The sequence below is a fragment of the Marasmius oreades genome, chromosome 2 (assembly GCF_018924745.1).
Source record: "Marasmius oreades isolate 03SP1 chromosome 2, whole genome shotgun sequence".
Taxonomy (NCBI): Eukaryota; Fungi; Basidiomycota; class Agaricomycetes; order Agaricales; family Marasmiaceae; genus Marasmius; species Marasmius oreades.
In genome coordinates, this window is record NC_057324.1 from 4,888,650 (window position 1) to 4,903,541 (window position 14,892).

A 14,892-nucleotide genomic window follows, 5' to 3' on the forward strand; every position below is an offset into this window, starting at 1 on the left:
GCTCCCGAGGGCGGACAGCCTGTATGTTCAGACAAATTTCGAGGTGGTGTCAGGTAGTTTCCAAGTAGTCTCTTTGTCCTGTATGTTACTTACTTTCATCAACTGTTACTTACTTTCATCAACTGTTACTTACTTTTGCATACACTGTTACTTACTTTTGCGCACACTGTTACTTACCTTTACGTACCGTTACTTACTTTTCCGTACCGTTACTTACCTGTTACTTACTTTCAGGTAAGTAACGTTACGCACCTCCGTTACGGAAAATTATATATGCCCCTGCTGAAGACAGTGCAGTTCTTATCGGTGACCTAATCCACTTGTGATAGCGCCGATGAACTCTGGCCGGGGTCGCTTCTCACGAGTCACACACAGCGCACGAGCTTTGAAGTCGTCGAGGACTCGGATGTTTGGGTTCCAGCAGTCGCATTCATGAGATACAGTTGGGCTGGAATGAAGAAGTGATGAGGTGAAGGTAAAGGCGCTGGAGGCGGCGGTTGACGTTGCTCAAGTTGAGTTGGATGATGGGAGGCCGAGGATGGTGCGAGAATGACGGACAGGATCTAGAAGAGTGACTTGGTGCTGAAATGGAACACTACTGAAATGTATTATTATTATTCCTGATACATTTCAAGCTCAGGTGTCTTTTGCGTGTTTTTCGTGTCTAATTTTGGCCAACTCCCGGTTGCGACTCGTGGGCGGAACGCTTGATGCTCCACAAACCAACAGATTAGTATCTGAATACCAAGATAATGATCATCTTACTCACTTCTGCATGTAGATACCGGTTCACCTCATCTTTATACCTCTTGTCGTATTGAACCTTTTCCATGTACTGACTCGATCGCACTGCTCTAACGCTTAGATGAAATCCTTGCAGACTGTTATATCAACAAATAACTTTAGAAGGGACTCGGATAATTCCACACCTATTTCTGTCAGAAACAACTGGATGCATCGAGGAGGAAAGAAGGGGAAAAACCCGAAGCCAAGGAATGATGATAGCAACATCAAACCAGGCTAGTTCGGGACTATCTATACGTGCTGTGGGTGCTGATCAAGATCCGGGAGTTTCAATAGCTAAGCTATATATATGGTCCTCTACCACAACCCCCTTAAAAATTTCCTGTCCTTTCTCTCTTCTACATTAAGATTCATGGATCCACCATCCGCCAGTTTTATTCTTCAATCTACTCTCTTCATTCTCACTGTTACTGCTCTCGTCGTTCCCACCCATGCCCAAAAGACTTTCACGTGGGGATTTTCTAACAAAGTGAATCATTGTTTGTCCGCCGCATATACCTCCCCCATTGAACGTTTCTTTAGCAAATCCCTACAGATTTGCTGGCATGCACCGACTTTCCCATCACAATAGAACCTGCCACAAGCAGTGGAAATTTGACTGGCATTCCACCATACTACATGATTGGATATGCCATCAATGGGATATCAAGGACGACTTTTGTCGGCTCAAACGCAAGTAGTGTGAAGTGGACGGTGGATTTTCCCATAGGTGTGTTGCAAAATTCCTGTCCCTCAAACTTTGTAACTCAACCATCCTACCTTCCAAGGCACCAAACTGGTTCTGAGTGTTTTTGACTCTGAAGGAACTTCTGGAGGTATTTCACCAAATGAATATACTGTTGTTGGTATGCATTAATTGACCCACCTCTATCCCCAAATATCTCACCCAGTCACATTGTAGGCGGTTCCTCAACGACTTGCATCATTAATGATGCCAAGAGGGATTTCATTCTCACTTCTAACTCCACTGGTGACACCATCAATACTTGTGACCCGTGGGGTCTTCGAATCAAGGGTGGTGTTAAACCATACAGTGTCACCTTGATGCAGATTAGCTCTCCAAGCATCACCAATGTCACAATGGGACCAAATGACGATGCCTACACCTACAGGATGAGAGGTGCTCCAGGTGACCGTATGATTGGTGAGCTGAGGCCATGTCTCATCTCAAGACAACTCTGACCCCCCCATCTTCATACATAAATATTAAATAGCTGTGGTGAACGACATGTAAGCAAGCATATCCCTCTCCTGTGTATGTATTCCTGACCTTGTTTTAGAACTGGACGTTTTGCATATCAGGCTGCTACTATTATGCCTAAAGGGTCAACAGATGTTGACTGCCCAGGTCTCAGTAGTATGTCTGGGAGCACAGGCGATTTTGATAGACAAGTAGAAGAAGCCCATGCAGCAGCAGAAGCCAAAGATCGACACAAGCACACAGCTATCATTGCCGGTACTGTTGTAGCGGTGGTTGCCCTTTTCTTTGCTACTCTCACAATGTGGTACTTCCTCTGGTACAGGCCTCACCCAATACAAACTTCAAAAGTTGAACCTTACTGCCAGACTCACACTGATGGTGCCAAGGGCAGTCAACGATTTAAAGCACAGGAGGCAGGTGTGGGTGGTGAAACAGTGCAGCTGGGGCATGGTCAAACCTCCAGCGAGTCTAGTGACCAAACACCAATCAACTGTAATCCTTCCCTTCCATATGTGGAAACCTCAGAGGCTCATACGGCATCTTTGGGGACAACAGTTGCTGGACAGCTGGAAGTTATCATCCAACATCGAGATGGTGGCACAGGTTGTGTGAGGGAGCTCCCACCTCCATATGTTGATCGCACTTTGCAAGAGGTGTCATGATAATGGATTAATTTCATACCCATTGAACTTCGTGGTTTTGACTGAATTTCTGAGTCCTGACTCAGTTCAATGGTCGTTATTGTTGTTTGTATCTTATTGGCGTTGTGGCTAGTGATAATACAGTTTCTGTTTGTTAAAACCTATCGACAATATGAACTACCATTAATGGATACCACAAAATTGTGTTTGGGGTTTTGTAGATGTTGTCACAGATTTCACTGTCTTATTCCTATCTAACATTTATCTTATCTGTGCCATGTGTTTATCTTATCACATCACTAGATATTCCAAAGATGGAGTGGACCATTGGACTTGTTCTAGACCATTCTAGACACTTCCAGATTGTAGATCAGATCTAGGGGAATTATGTCAGATCTAGATCACACTAGCAACAGCCTTGGCAGGCTAGATGTCTAGATGTTGATCCTTGTTGCCAAGCATGCTTGAGCTATCCAGAGTACTATATATTTACTCAGTGTTACCCAGTGTTACCCAGTGTACCATATAGTTACCCAGTGTTATCCAGAGTACTATTGTTCTCTGGAATGTACCTGGGGTCTTCCAATCAGATAATTACCAAGCACACCATGTGCTACTATTCAAATAGAGTATTAGAGGTCTTAGTATAGTATCTGGGGTCTTAGATAGAATTTATGTATATAAGCTAGACAGTCTGAGCCTTAGAGCCTCAGACTTAACAACATCTTTTGTCTTCATACAACATCTCTGTGCTCTCCATCTAAGCTTCACTACTAATCTCCTTCTACCACTCCACTACAACACATCAAGAAACTAGGTGAGTTGCAGATTTGTGATAGATGTGAGGGCAAAAGCCCAAAAATTCCTTTGTGAACGAATTACGATTGCTGTCTACAAAGTTGGTACCACAGGAATATTGGAACCTTCAATGGCCTCACATGTGAAGGGGGCTGTTAGCACCGACCAGAACGAGCCTAAACCGTCATTTGGCGCTGTCCCAGTATTCAAATGAACAGAAATCAAGACTGTATATGTATGACACTCACCTTGACTATCCATCTGAGTTGGGAAAGAAGCTGCGGGGATCACATTAACAAGGTGATATATAACGAGGGCAGTTGGTGAGCACACTTTATCTAGTTCCAAAAATCAACTTGATTCTGGGTGTACGACTTCATAGACAGGATATGCGAGGTAGTGCGCAAAGTCGGTGGTATTCGGGTCAAATCCTCGTAGCATTTGCCACTTGTGAATCTGGTTGTACATCTTGGCAGAATTCTTGGGCCAAGTGTATTGATAGTTGGAGTATACGTGTATGGGAAGCTTGGTGGGAAGACCTAAGTATTTGCATGTCTCGTTCGGAATGTGAGTTTGTCCATTTTCATCATGAGACCAGAAGTGGTTGGGTAAACAGGAGAGGGGTAGGGGAAGTACGAAAACATAAATGGGTGGAACGCTCTTACATCGCTGACATGCAACTTGAGAGCCATCAATTTCTTGTATCAACTGAATATGTGGCAAGATGAGTTCTGACTCAGAGATTAGCAGGGCACCTGAAAAGAAACATTAACTCACTGCATATTGAGAGATCTTTGTCCAGTGAGATTCCAAGGGCGTGGAAGATATTCAAAGCTTGTGACAGCCATGCACAGTCTTCCCATGGACCAGGTTTCAAATGGAATGCGAAATCTTTAGAGTCATTGACAAGAGTAAACCTAGACATCAGTCAGTTGATAACCTTCAATGTTCCATTGACTCTTACCTGTGTGTCCTGTCTGCCATTACAAATCTGGAATCAAGGCAATCCTCAAAGCTAACCCAACTTCCAATTCCGAGCGTGATTGTGGAATTTGTTATGGTTGAGGTAACTATTGGTCGATCTATTTTGAATTTTGTATGTTTTCGCTGGAGACATGGCCAGTGAAAAGACAACATGACTATTGTATCTAGCTCCCGATCCAATGGAAAGCGAGCTAGGTAGCACCAGAGAACGTCCTCTTGAAGAAGCTTGGTGCTTGATGACAGATTCTTGACTTGGAACTATCGGAGATTGCATAAAGTACATGTGGGTCCTTCCCTTCCACTAACCAGATTTCCTTGCTTGGGATCTATCCACAGCTTCATTATTGAACACTTGAAATTCGACTTTTGGATAGTTAAATTAGCTGAGGACCTCAATCTTGAACTTGATACACTTACAGCCAATGAATTGAAGTAGAATTTCTCAACCTCCAGAAGCTGCTCCCAAATGTGTCCAATAGGAATAAACTCTCAAATCTAATTAGCAACAAGACTTGAGAAAAAAAAATGTGACAGATCTACGCACCACTGTAGAATACCAACATGGGAAGTCTCGATTGATTGATCCTAAAAAGCTGCATACTTTGCACGCCTCTGTTGTTCTCTCAACAATTCACCCCATAACATCCACGAATGTTCACTCACCGGGCTTGAGAAAGATTTCGAAAGTCCTTCTCCCATACCTTAAAAGATGTGGTTAGAGGCGTGCAACGTGACGAGAAATTACACACCTTTTTTGCGTCAGGACCACTACAAGACACAACCGTGAATTTTGTACCTGGGTGGCGACAGATCTCCACTGTGCCGATAGTTCAATTGGCCTGAAACTCTATAGCCCACTTCTGCTGGAAAGAGTCCCAGCACCTTGGATATTCTCTAGAATGTAGATCTTTCGACATGTAGACTTCCCCACGTTTGATGTGGTGGTACTGATAACCTTGTCAGTAGATTGTGGTTGGAACAAGTTGCAACAATCTCGAACTATGCACCTCTTTGTAATCTGTACATTGCTTCCTTCACTCTTGAAAAATCTGAGTAGTATTGTTGATGGTTTGGTTCCCGTAAACGTAATGGTGTGCACCACCTTCAACTGAAAAACTAGATGCGCCAGTGAATGCCATCCTGAAGAATGATTTACGAATGACAGGAGAGGGGATGTAGATGGAAACAAAAGTGAAGGAGAAATAATGAAAGGAATGATGAAGTGATGATGGGGGTTGGGAGAAATGATGTGCATTGTTGCATGTTCAGTTAGTTGTATGTATATATAGCCGTTGCTTGGTGAACTGTGAGTGATGTCAAAAGCATTGTTGGCAAATTTCTATGAGCAGCAAAAGCCTTATATCACATGATCAAAGCACATTGAACACTGCCATCTCTGTTGCTTCAAAGCAATAACTTGTCGGAATCTTCCAAAGGACCAACTGAGCTGGGGCCACAACAAATTCGAGTGACAGGCTGAGTGACGGTAAGTGACCATGGATTTTCACTGAGTGATCACTTATGTCACGAACTCGCTGTACTCTGAGTACTCCTCCATAGTACTTCACATCCTATCACAACTCCTCCCATCCTCACGCTTGATCGTTTCGATCTTTGCAATCATCCTCCCTTCGATCCCTTTGGCTCCTCACCGTTGAGCACTCTGTCCGACTCACGATCGCCGTAGACCATCATAGATAGGGAGGCCCCTGCCCCCTTGACTCCTTACCCCTTAAGTAGTGTAGTATATAAGTACTCCAAGTGTACCGTAGAACTTCACTCTTGTCTGGTCAATCCTACCTAGGAGTCATTCATTTTTCCCTTCAATTGTCAGCTTGTTAATGGGCACTGGGAATGATATATCAACCTCTATCCTAAAGAACAAACCAACCTATCAGTGCTATGTGTAGCACTGACAAATCAATCAATCCTCAACAATATAGCTATCCCAGTTGTGAAGAGTCTATCACCACTCAACACCCCAGAAGAATTGCAAGGGTGGAAATGCTTGTCAAAGGGTACACTTCTTATCTCAAAAAGGGTAATACTAAAGACTAGGGAAAGCTAGCTCTTAGTTACAGCTATCTGTGCTATGCACTTGAACAGCTAGGGGTTTTTGTATTAGGGTTGCTTTGGGTCCAGTGGACTTAGAAAGGAGAGTGGAAAGCTAGGGGTCCTCTGTGGACTATGAAACTCAATACAAAGACTGTTCTCTGAATAACTCTGAAGGTCTCTGAACTGTTCTCTGAATTGCTCGCTATCCAATCTCTTATCCAATCACTGATTTAACAGGGCAAATCTAATCTCTATTTGGAGGCTATGCGTGGGCAGCTGCTCTGAAACTTTCCTACATACTGGCAGTACTTGCTTGCTTAACTACAGATACAGGCCTGGTATATATACAATTTCTACACTAGCTTACAAATTGTCTTTCGGCTTGGCTGCCCATGCTGGGTTCTTGCAGGCGATGCTATCTAGCTGTATTCTCGCTTGCTAATACTGCTAGCATATGCCTCTGACTTCGCTAGCTCTTTCCGCCAGGCATCTACACACGGTCTGGAAGAGTCTAGCTCTTAACGTTACTGGTCTCTATTCATCGGTTAGTCTCTTAGCGAGAACTCGTATGGTTTGGCGCATGGAATCTGATCCTCAATCCTATCCGAGAACGCTAGCTCTCTCCGACCTGTCCGAAGACAGTCTCTCTCTGATGCTTGCACATGTTCAGACACCTCTCCGATTGCTCGCACTTGACTTCACCTCGTCCTTGGTCTTGGGTGTGTGTTTTACTTCTTTCCGTAGCATCTGCTCGGTCCGTATGAACTGCTAGCGCTCAACACTTCAGCGCACCTTTCTCTAAGTCCATCTTCATTCGAGAGTGTCCGCTCTCTCTTTTTAGGAGTCTGTTTAAGGCTTTATCCCTCTTAGCTATGAATCCAGTACTGAAGCATAAGCCTCAACATAATATCCCTTAATCGCTTTGTGCATAATAGAGTACAGAGAGTGGTCTTTCTGAATAGCGACCGCTCGCGTAGTGTCTTACAGTTTTCAGGCTAGCGCTACGGGATGCTCTCTAGCTGTTTCTCAGCTGTACTAGTGTACTCTGCTAACGGCCATAAGCTTTAACTAGCAGCTCGGGCTCACTCTAGTTCTCATACGATATCTATATCGTTCCAAAGCACTTAATATATGTGCTAAAATGGACATAATGTAGCATAGATGTCAAAAGTTGCATTATCATCTCACCCAAGGATCAACTCCTGACAATAGACAAGAGTACCCCAGGGGTGACCTGACCTTTTCTACTCTCACCAACCTTTAGTTTGGAAACCTCTCATCTTGATCGCTGTGCACATGTCTGCCACCTTAGATCAGGATACCCACATGAACCCCAACATCTCTCAACACGCTGGACTGGCTCTCCCTGATCCAGAAGTCCTCGCTCAAGGAACTGAAGAATGGTTCCAGGGTCTTAATGCACAACAGCAGGATAGGGAACTCAATGTCAACATTTGGTGACCACTTAGCCAGTTGAATACTCAAAATGAAGTCATTGCTAGGTTACTCGAGAAGAGTTATAGCCGGAGTAATGAGAAATCGTCTGCTACGAAGCCCAACACATTCAACGGAACCCCCAAAGGCATCGATCCCTTCTTCGCCCAGCTCTATATTTATTTCCAAAGAAATCCAGAGAAATATGCTGTGGACCACGTGAAGGTCCTCAAAACCCTTGCCCATATGACCAACGGAGTACTACCTCCTAAATGGGTGGCTAATAAAATCCGGGAAATTGAGAACAGATGGTGGCCAGCGTTGTTCAATAATCCAAAGGCAGAAATCTGTCGAGATTTCGCTGGTGGTGACCAGAAGGATATAGCACAGAGGAAACTCCACAGCCTGGTCCAGAAACCTGGCGAGTTGGCTAGTCAATTCTTCCTCGAGTTCGAGGAGTACCAAGCCAAATCCAGGCTTGAAGAAGAGGGACTCCTGATGCTTTTAAAGGTGAATCTCAAGCCATTCCTCATTAGTCGTATCTACGCCATGGATCCTATGCCGCAGACCTACAACAAATGGAAGGAAGCAGCAATTTGGTTCGACCTTCAGGAGCACAGTGCACGGACTCTGAGAACGGAGCATAATGTGCGTACTCTGGCAGCCAAACCTGCAGCAGCAGTACCCCGGAGTACCAACAATCCTTTCCGGAATCAGGTATCTACGGTACCCACTGTGTCAACCACAACCTTGGGATCTGCAGAAGCTAAGACCGGAACTGGTGTAACATTCGGAGGTCAAGGACGACCTATGGAAATTGATTGGGCCCGTGCTCGTCCTAATGCTTGGAATGGAAACTGTTAGTGTTACAACTGTCAAGAAGTTGGCCACCTTGTGTGGGACTGCCCTCATCCCAGGGTTAATCACATGTCTCGACTTCTTAACGAGATCCAATCGTTTAGTACTGCAGAGAAAGCAGAGTTCAGGAAAATTGGAGAGGAGGCGGGTTTTTAAAACCCCTTAGGAAGAAAGATACACCATCTAAGGGACCCTTTGTCTGTAAATCCAATAACAATAGGTTCAGTGTTTTAATGAACGAGAGTGACTTGGTGAAAGACGAAGACATATCAGAAAAACCCACGCCCAACTTATCGCTAAAAGCAAAAAGGGCTGGAGTACCTCAGCGAGTACCTGCTCAAGTACCCTCTAAAACTAGTAATCCTGAACTCCCTTACCCCGCATCAAAGAAGGATGCCTATTGGATCTATTGGAACTTATGTCACAATGAGGAAAAGTGATGACATCTCCTGAAGAAAGGGTCGCATGAAAACAGGACATCCAAAGTTGACAACGACTTAGTACGCGACATTCTCCAGATGACAGTTCAAGACGCACTTTCGACCATTAAACAGCTAAAAGAATCTGTTCGATGGATCCAGAAGATTCAAGGAGATTCTGTGTTAGTACCGACGGCTCTGGAGACCCTCAACTCACACAAAGGACTTGTTACTGAAGCCCTCCTCGATTGTGGAGCTACCGTTTGCTACGTCAATAAGGCATTTGTGATGGACAAAGGACTTGAATTGAATGAGTTAGCTCGACCAATTCCTGTCTATAACGCCGACGGAACTCCTAATCATGCAGGCAGGATTTCCCACACAGTCAAACTTCGAATCATGATCCAGGATCACACTGAAGTCACCATGTTCGCTGTAACCGATAGGGGAAAAAGCAATGTGATCATAGGATATAACTGGCTTTGGCATCATAACCCAACGGTGGACTGGAAAAAGGGGACCCTTCAGTTTAATCGATGCCTGCCAGAGTGTAAACGTCGCCGAATGTGGCAAATATGGAAGGAAGAAGATACTGAAGATATCGAGAAAGAGGATCAAGATGCAAATTCGCTTCGAAGATGAGAAAGCAGAACAGATTTGCACAGCAAGAAGCATAGTGGCAGAACTAGCTGCCCAGTACACGCAGGAACAAGGAAAGAAGACGATAGAAGAAATAGTACCTCTGGAGTACCTTGAGAAGTACCGCTCAGTATTTGAAAAGGGAGATTTCGACTCCTTACCTGAGCGAGGGAAGTGGGACCATGCCATTGAACTCAAGGAAGGCTCAAAACCCTTCAAAAGTAAACTTTATCCACTATCAGCAGAGGAACAGAAAGAACTCGACGTGTTTATAGAAGAACACCTGAAGACTGGACGTATCTGTCCATCTAAGTCCCTCATATCCTTGCCCTTTTTCTTTGTAAAAAAGAAGGACAGGAAACTGCGTCCAGTGCAGGACTACTGGAAGCTTAACGCAATGACAATCAAGAATCAGTACCCAATTCCCCTCATCTCCAATGTACTCTATATACTCATGAATGGAGTACAATTCGAAATCTGGTCTGATCACCAAAATTTACAATACTTCATGACGTTGAAAACACTCAACTGACGACAGGCAAGGTGGTCAGTGACACTAGTGGATTACAACTTTGTACTGGTTCATAAACCCGGAAAGTTGCAGACTAAACCGGACTTACTTTCGAGATGAAAGGGCCATGAGAGGGGGGAAAATGATAACAGAGACATTGTCCTCTTAAAACCCAAATTCCTTCGCACCATTCACACTGCGAGTACTGAAGGTACTCCTGGGGATCACTTTCTGGAAGAAATCAAAAGACACAAGGCAAAATGGGAAGTCAAGGTCTTGGAAATGGGAGAAAACAAGGGCAACATTGAGAACCACGGAGACTACTTGACCAAGGACAACCTGCTTTATGTACCCCCTGAAAAGAGCTTGCGGCACGAGATTATTCGGTTTCATCATGACACCTACTTCGCGGGACACCCAGGAGAGGCAAAAACCACTGAACTTATACTACAACATTATTAGTGGCCCACAATATAGTGGGATGTCAAAGCATATGCTAGAGGATGCCCTATCTGCCAGAGAACGAAGACCTTCCCCAGTAAACCGCAAGGACTTTAAGTCCTAACGTTGTACCTAGTCAACTGTGGCAGTATATATCCTGCGACTTGATCACCAAGCTCCCGGAGGCTCATGGGTACACCACTATACTGGTAGTGGTTGATCGACTTAGTAAGAGAGTATGTGCCATACCCACTTACGACGAAGTTGATAGTGAAGGAATTGCGAAGCTCTTCCTTGATCGGGTTTGGAGAGATTTCAGCCTCCCAGAATGGGTGATCAGCGATCTGGGTATGGTATTTATCTCCAAGTTCTTGAAGGCGCTGTACAATATCCTGGGTATCAAGATGAACGTATCAACAGCCTACCACCCGCAAACAGATGGCCAAACGGAGCGTGTCAACATGGAAATCGAGCAGTACCTGCGAGTCTTTTGTAATTGGAGACAAGACGATTGGGATGAATGGATTCCCATGGCGGAATTCTGTTACAATGATCATGCCCATAGTTCGACCAGGTACTCCCCATTCTATCTAATGTGTGGCTTCCACCCTCGAAAGGCAACTGAACCGTTCACAAAGATGAACAATGAAACGGCAGAAGAGTTCTTTACCTGGCTTAACCAAGCCTGCGACGACGCACAAGCATGCCTTTGTCGCAGTGCAGAACTTATGAAGGAGTACTACAACACCAAGCAAACTGGCAGAGGACTATAAGCCTGGAGATTTAGTTTACCTTGAAGGGAAGAAAGTTAGAACAGAATGGCCATCCGTGAAGCTTGGGGATAAACACTACAGTCCCTTCAAGATTATTGAGAAGGTTGGCAGTTCATCCTACAAGTTGGACCTCCCCGTGACATGGAAGCGAGTGCACAGTGTTTTCCATACAGTACTCCTCACCGGTCATCGACCTTCTGTTGCTGAGCACCAACAAGAAGATGTGTCCCGAGAACCAGCGAGTGCTGAGGATGGTGAAGCTGTATGGGACGTGGAAGAGATATTGGACTCCAAGATGGTGTACAATCATTGGACAAAAACTTCCGTCTTACACTACCTCGTCAAATGGCTCACTTATCCATTATCGGAATCAACATGGGAACCAGTTGACAACCTTGGCGATGGTTGTAAGAAAATGATCGAAAAGTTCCATCATTCCAACCTGAGTGCTCCACAACAGATTAACGCAATCCTGCCATTTCGACCGCAAGAAAATTACACCGAAAGTACTCAGAAAAGTCAGCCTTGGGTATATGGTATAACCACGAAGCCTTCGAGGGCGAAGGCCCTTAAAGGGGGAGTAATGTCACGAATTCACTGTACTCCAAGTACTCCTCCATAGTGCTTCACGTGCTATCACAACTCCTCCCATCCTCGCACTTGATCGTTTCGATCTTTGCAATCATCCTCCCTTCGATCCCTTTGGCTCCTCACCGTTGAGCACTCTGTCCGAATCACGATCGCCATAGACCATGGTAGATAGGGAGGCCCCTGCCCCCTCGACTCCTTACCCCTTAAGTAGTGTAGTATATAAGTACTCCAAGTGTACCGTAGAACTTCACTCTTGTCTGGTCAATCCTACCTAGGAGTCATTCATTTTTCCCTTCAATTCTCAGCTCGTCTCACCCAAGGATCGACTCCTGACAACTTACTTGTCACTTACCTGTCACTGAACTTCACTGCCACCAAATCTGTGGCTCACTGAACTTGCACTTGACACTGCCACCAAACCCACCTGTCACCGAAGAACACTGCCACCAAACCTGTACTGTACCCTGATAAATGTAGTAATAGAATACTGGAGCATTACACACCCGATGCTGGGAGTCTAGTCCAAGTCTAAGCCGTCAAAAACAAGGTATTTACATGATTTTTTTGAGCATTGATGTAAGGAGAGCATTGGCGTTGCTGGCTCTCAGGCTAGCAGATGTGCAGTTGCCATAGATGAAGGTAATTCGCCAATAACTTCTTGGACTCTCACTTACCTGTCACTTACTATCACTTACTATCACTCACTTAACCATCACTTACCTGTCACTTACTTTTATTTATCCGTCACTTACTTTCGCTTACCCATCACTTACTTTCGCTTACCCATCACTTACCTCCACTTACCTAGTCACTTACCTTCACTTAACTCGTCACTTACTTTCACTTACACATCACTTACATAGTCACTTACCTTCACTTAGTGATCTCATTGGTTCGGTTCAAAACTGGTTTGAAACTGAAACACAAACCAAGTTGCCAAAACAGTTCGGCAAATGGTTTTGCAGGTAAACCAAATACAAAATGGTTTTGGCCCATCAAAACACGTCTCGAACTGGCTGACCCACTGGGTCATTGTCACGAATCGTTCACTTTCCAGGGCATGTTCAACATCAAGGAATGCCCCCCAGAAATTAATTCTTGGGCATCCTGGGCATCCTGGGCATCTTGGGCATCTTGGGCATCTTGGGCATCCAGGGCATTCTAGAATTCTTGCCAGTGGAGCAACTTTTCTATTTTGCACAGCCTTGCACAGTTATTCCACAGCTTTGCACAGTCATTTAACAGCTTTTCATAGCCATCCACAGTCATTCCATGGTTATTCCATGTTATTTCCTATTGGCTAGGTCTTATCCCCATGTAGATAGCTCAGTAGTATATAAACCCTCCATGTATCTAGCTATTTTCCCCAGCCTTGTAATTTTAAACCTTCTGTTTGTGTTTCTGTCTCTTGTGCTTTCTGCTTTTCCCCCTCTCTCCAGTGAGCTATTGCTCCTGTCCAGTGTTCCCAAGTGTTCCCAAGTGTTCTTTCAAGTGTTCCTTCCAGCATTCCAGTGCCCTCAGTATTTTTCCTAGTTTACTTCTAGCACTCCCAAGCTCCCTCTCAGTATTCCCCAGTAAGTATTTACTTTTGAGTAAATCTTGTCGCCTCGGCGGTCCCCCTTTGTTGTTTGTTCGCATTGTTTAGCTTGCCACATAAGCCTTAAAACCCCACTAGTTGTGTGCAGTGGTTCTAAGGTTGAACAGTTCGTTTCAGTCATAACAGCAACATCACAGTGTGACAGTGCCCTGATTTGTGACACTCTGCTGGTCATATGTAATGTGTGACTGCCATATGACCAGGCAAATGTCACGGGTTGTCACACTGTATGGAACAATGTGACTGCGCACAAATTGGTGACAATCAGTGACCCTTACTCTCATAATATATGACAAAAAGACCAATAGGTTATTCCTAAGCAGGCTTTGAGTAATTTAATATTTTGTTATGTAGCAAACTCATATAAATAGTCTTCCTACAGATCCCACCCACCTTTGTGCCAGAAACCAAAAAAATAATCTATGAAACCATGGTTTAAACGTTTGGGTTGGGTTCTCTGGCCCAAAACACGTCCCTGAACATTCTGGCCGACCCATCAAAACCTAAAACAGTATGACCCATGCCAAACCAAACCGAACGGCGTGATGGGAACACTACCTTCACTTGCCCTCCCTCAAATGTCGCTTACTGCCACTTATAAAGAAATAAGGTCTGTAGTCATCCAAATGGCACTTGTCAGATCTGATAAATAGTTAATAAATTCTAAATTCTAATCCTTTAAATACTATTGATTTTTTGGATTGAGGGGACTGCTCAGGTCCTTTCACTGCCATAGAATCACCACTGACTGTGTCTGTATCAACCCACAATTGAGCCATGCCAGGATACTGCAGGTTGCTCACCATGGAATGTACAGCAAGAGAGCACAGTTGTAGACTGATAGTGTGGCTGTGTATTTGCATAGCCCCCTAGCCCACACCATCACTTACCATCACTTACCTGTCACTTACCTGTCACTTACTTGTTGCTGAACTAGAGGTAAGTGACAGGTAACTGAACGTCACTTACCTCCATCACTTGAAAATATATATGCCCCTGAGCTGGCTCGGCAGATCTGCCTGGGACATAATGCGGAGGAACAGGCTAAAGCCTCAATCGATTGTATACCCTCAACCGGAATATCACTGGAACAGCTATAATGGTTTGTACTTGTATGGGAATACATATACAAACCTCTTGAAGATA

The 14,892-nt window shown here is 44.5% G+C and overlaps 2 protein-coding genes across 2 annotated transcripts; one reads left to right on the top strand and one right to left on the bottom strand.

Annotated features, from left to right (window-relative positions):
• Positions 1 to 1,156: 1,156 nt before the first annotated feature.
• Positions 1,157 to 2,667, top strand: E1B28_005294 (uncharacterized protein; the record flags this gene model as incomplete). Its single annotated transcript, XM_043149848.1, has 6 exons — positions 1,157 to 1,273; positions 1,327 to 1,513; positions 1,572 to 1,649; positions 1,706 to 1,948; positions 2,019 to 2,034; positions 2,085 to 2,667. The coding sequence occupies 6 exons, from the start codon at positions 1,157 to 1,159 to the stop codon at positions 2,665 to 2,667; spliced, it is 1,224 nt and encodes a 407-aa protein (XP_043014456.1).
• Positions 2,668 to 3,795: 1,128 nt separating this feature from the next.
• Positions 3,796 to 4,428, bottom strand: E1B28_005295 (uncharacterized protein; the record flags this gene model as incomplete). The annotated part of the gene is made up of 3 exons (XM_043149849.1): positions 3,796 to 4,175; positions 4,222 to 4,361; positions 4,409 to 4,428. The coding sequence occupies 3 exons, from the start codon at positions 4,426 to 4,428 to the stop codon at positions 3,796 to 3,798; spliced, it is 540 nt and encodes a 179-aa protein (XP_043014457.1).
• Positions 4,429 to 14,892: the final 10,464 nt, after the last annotated feature.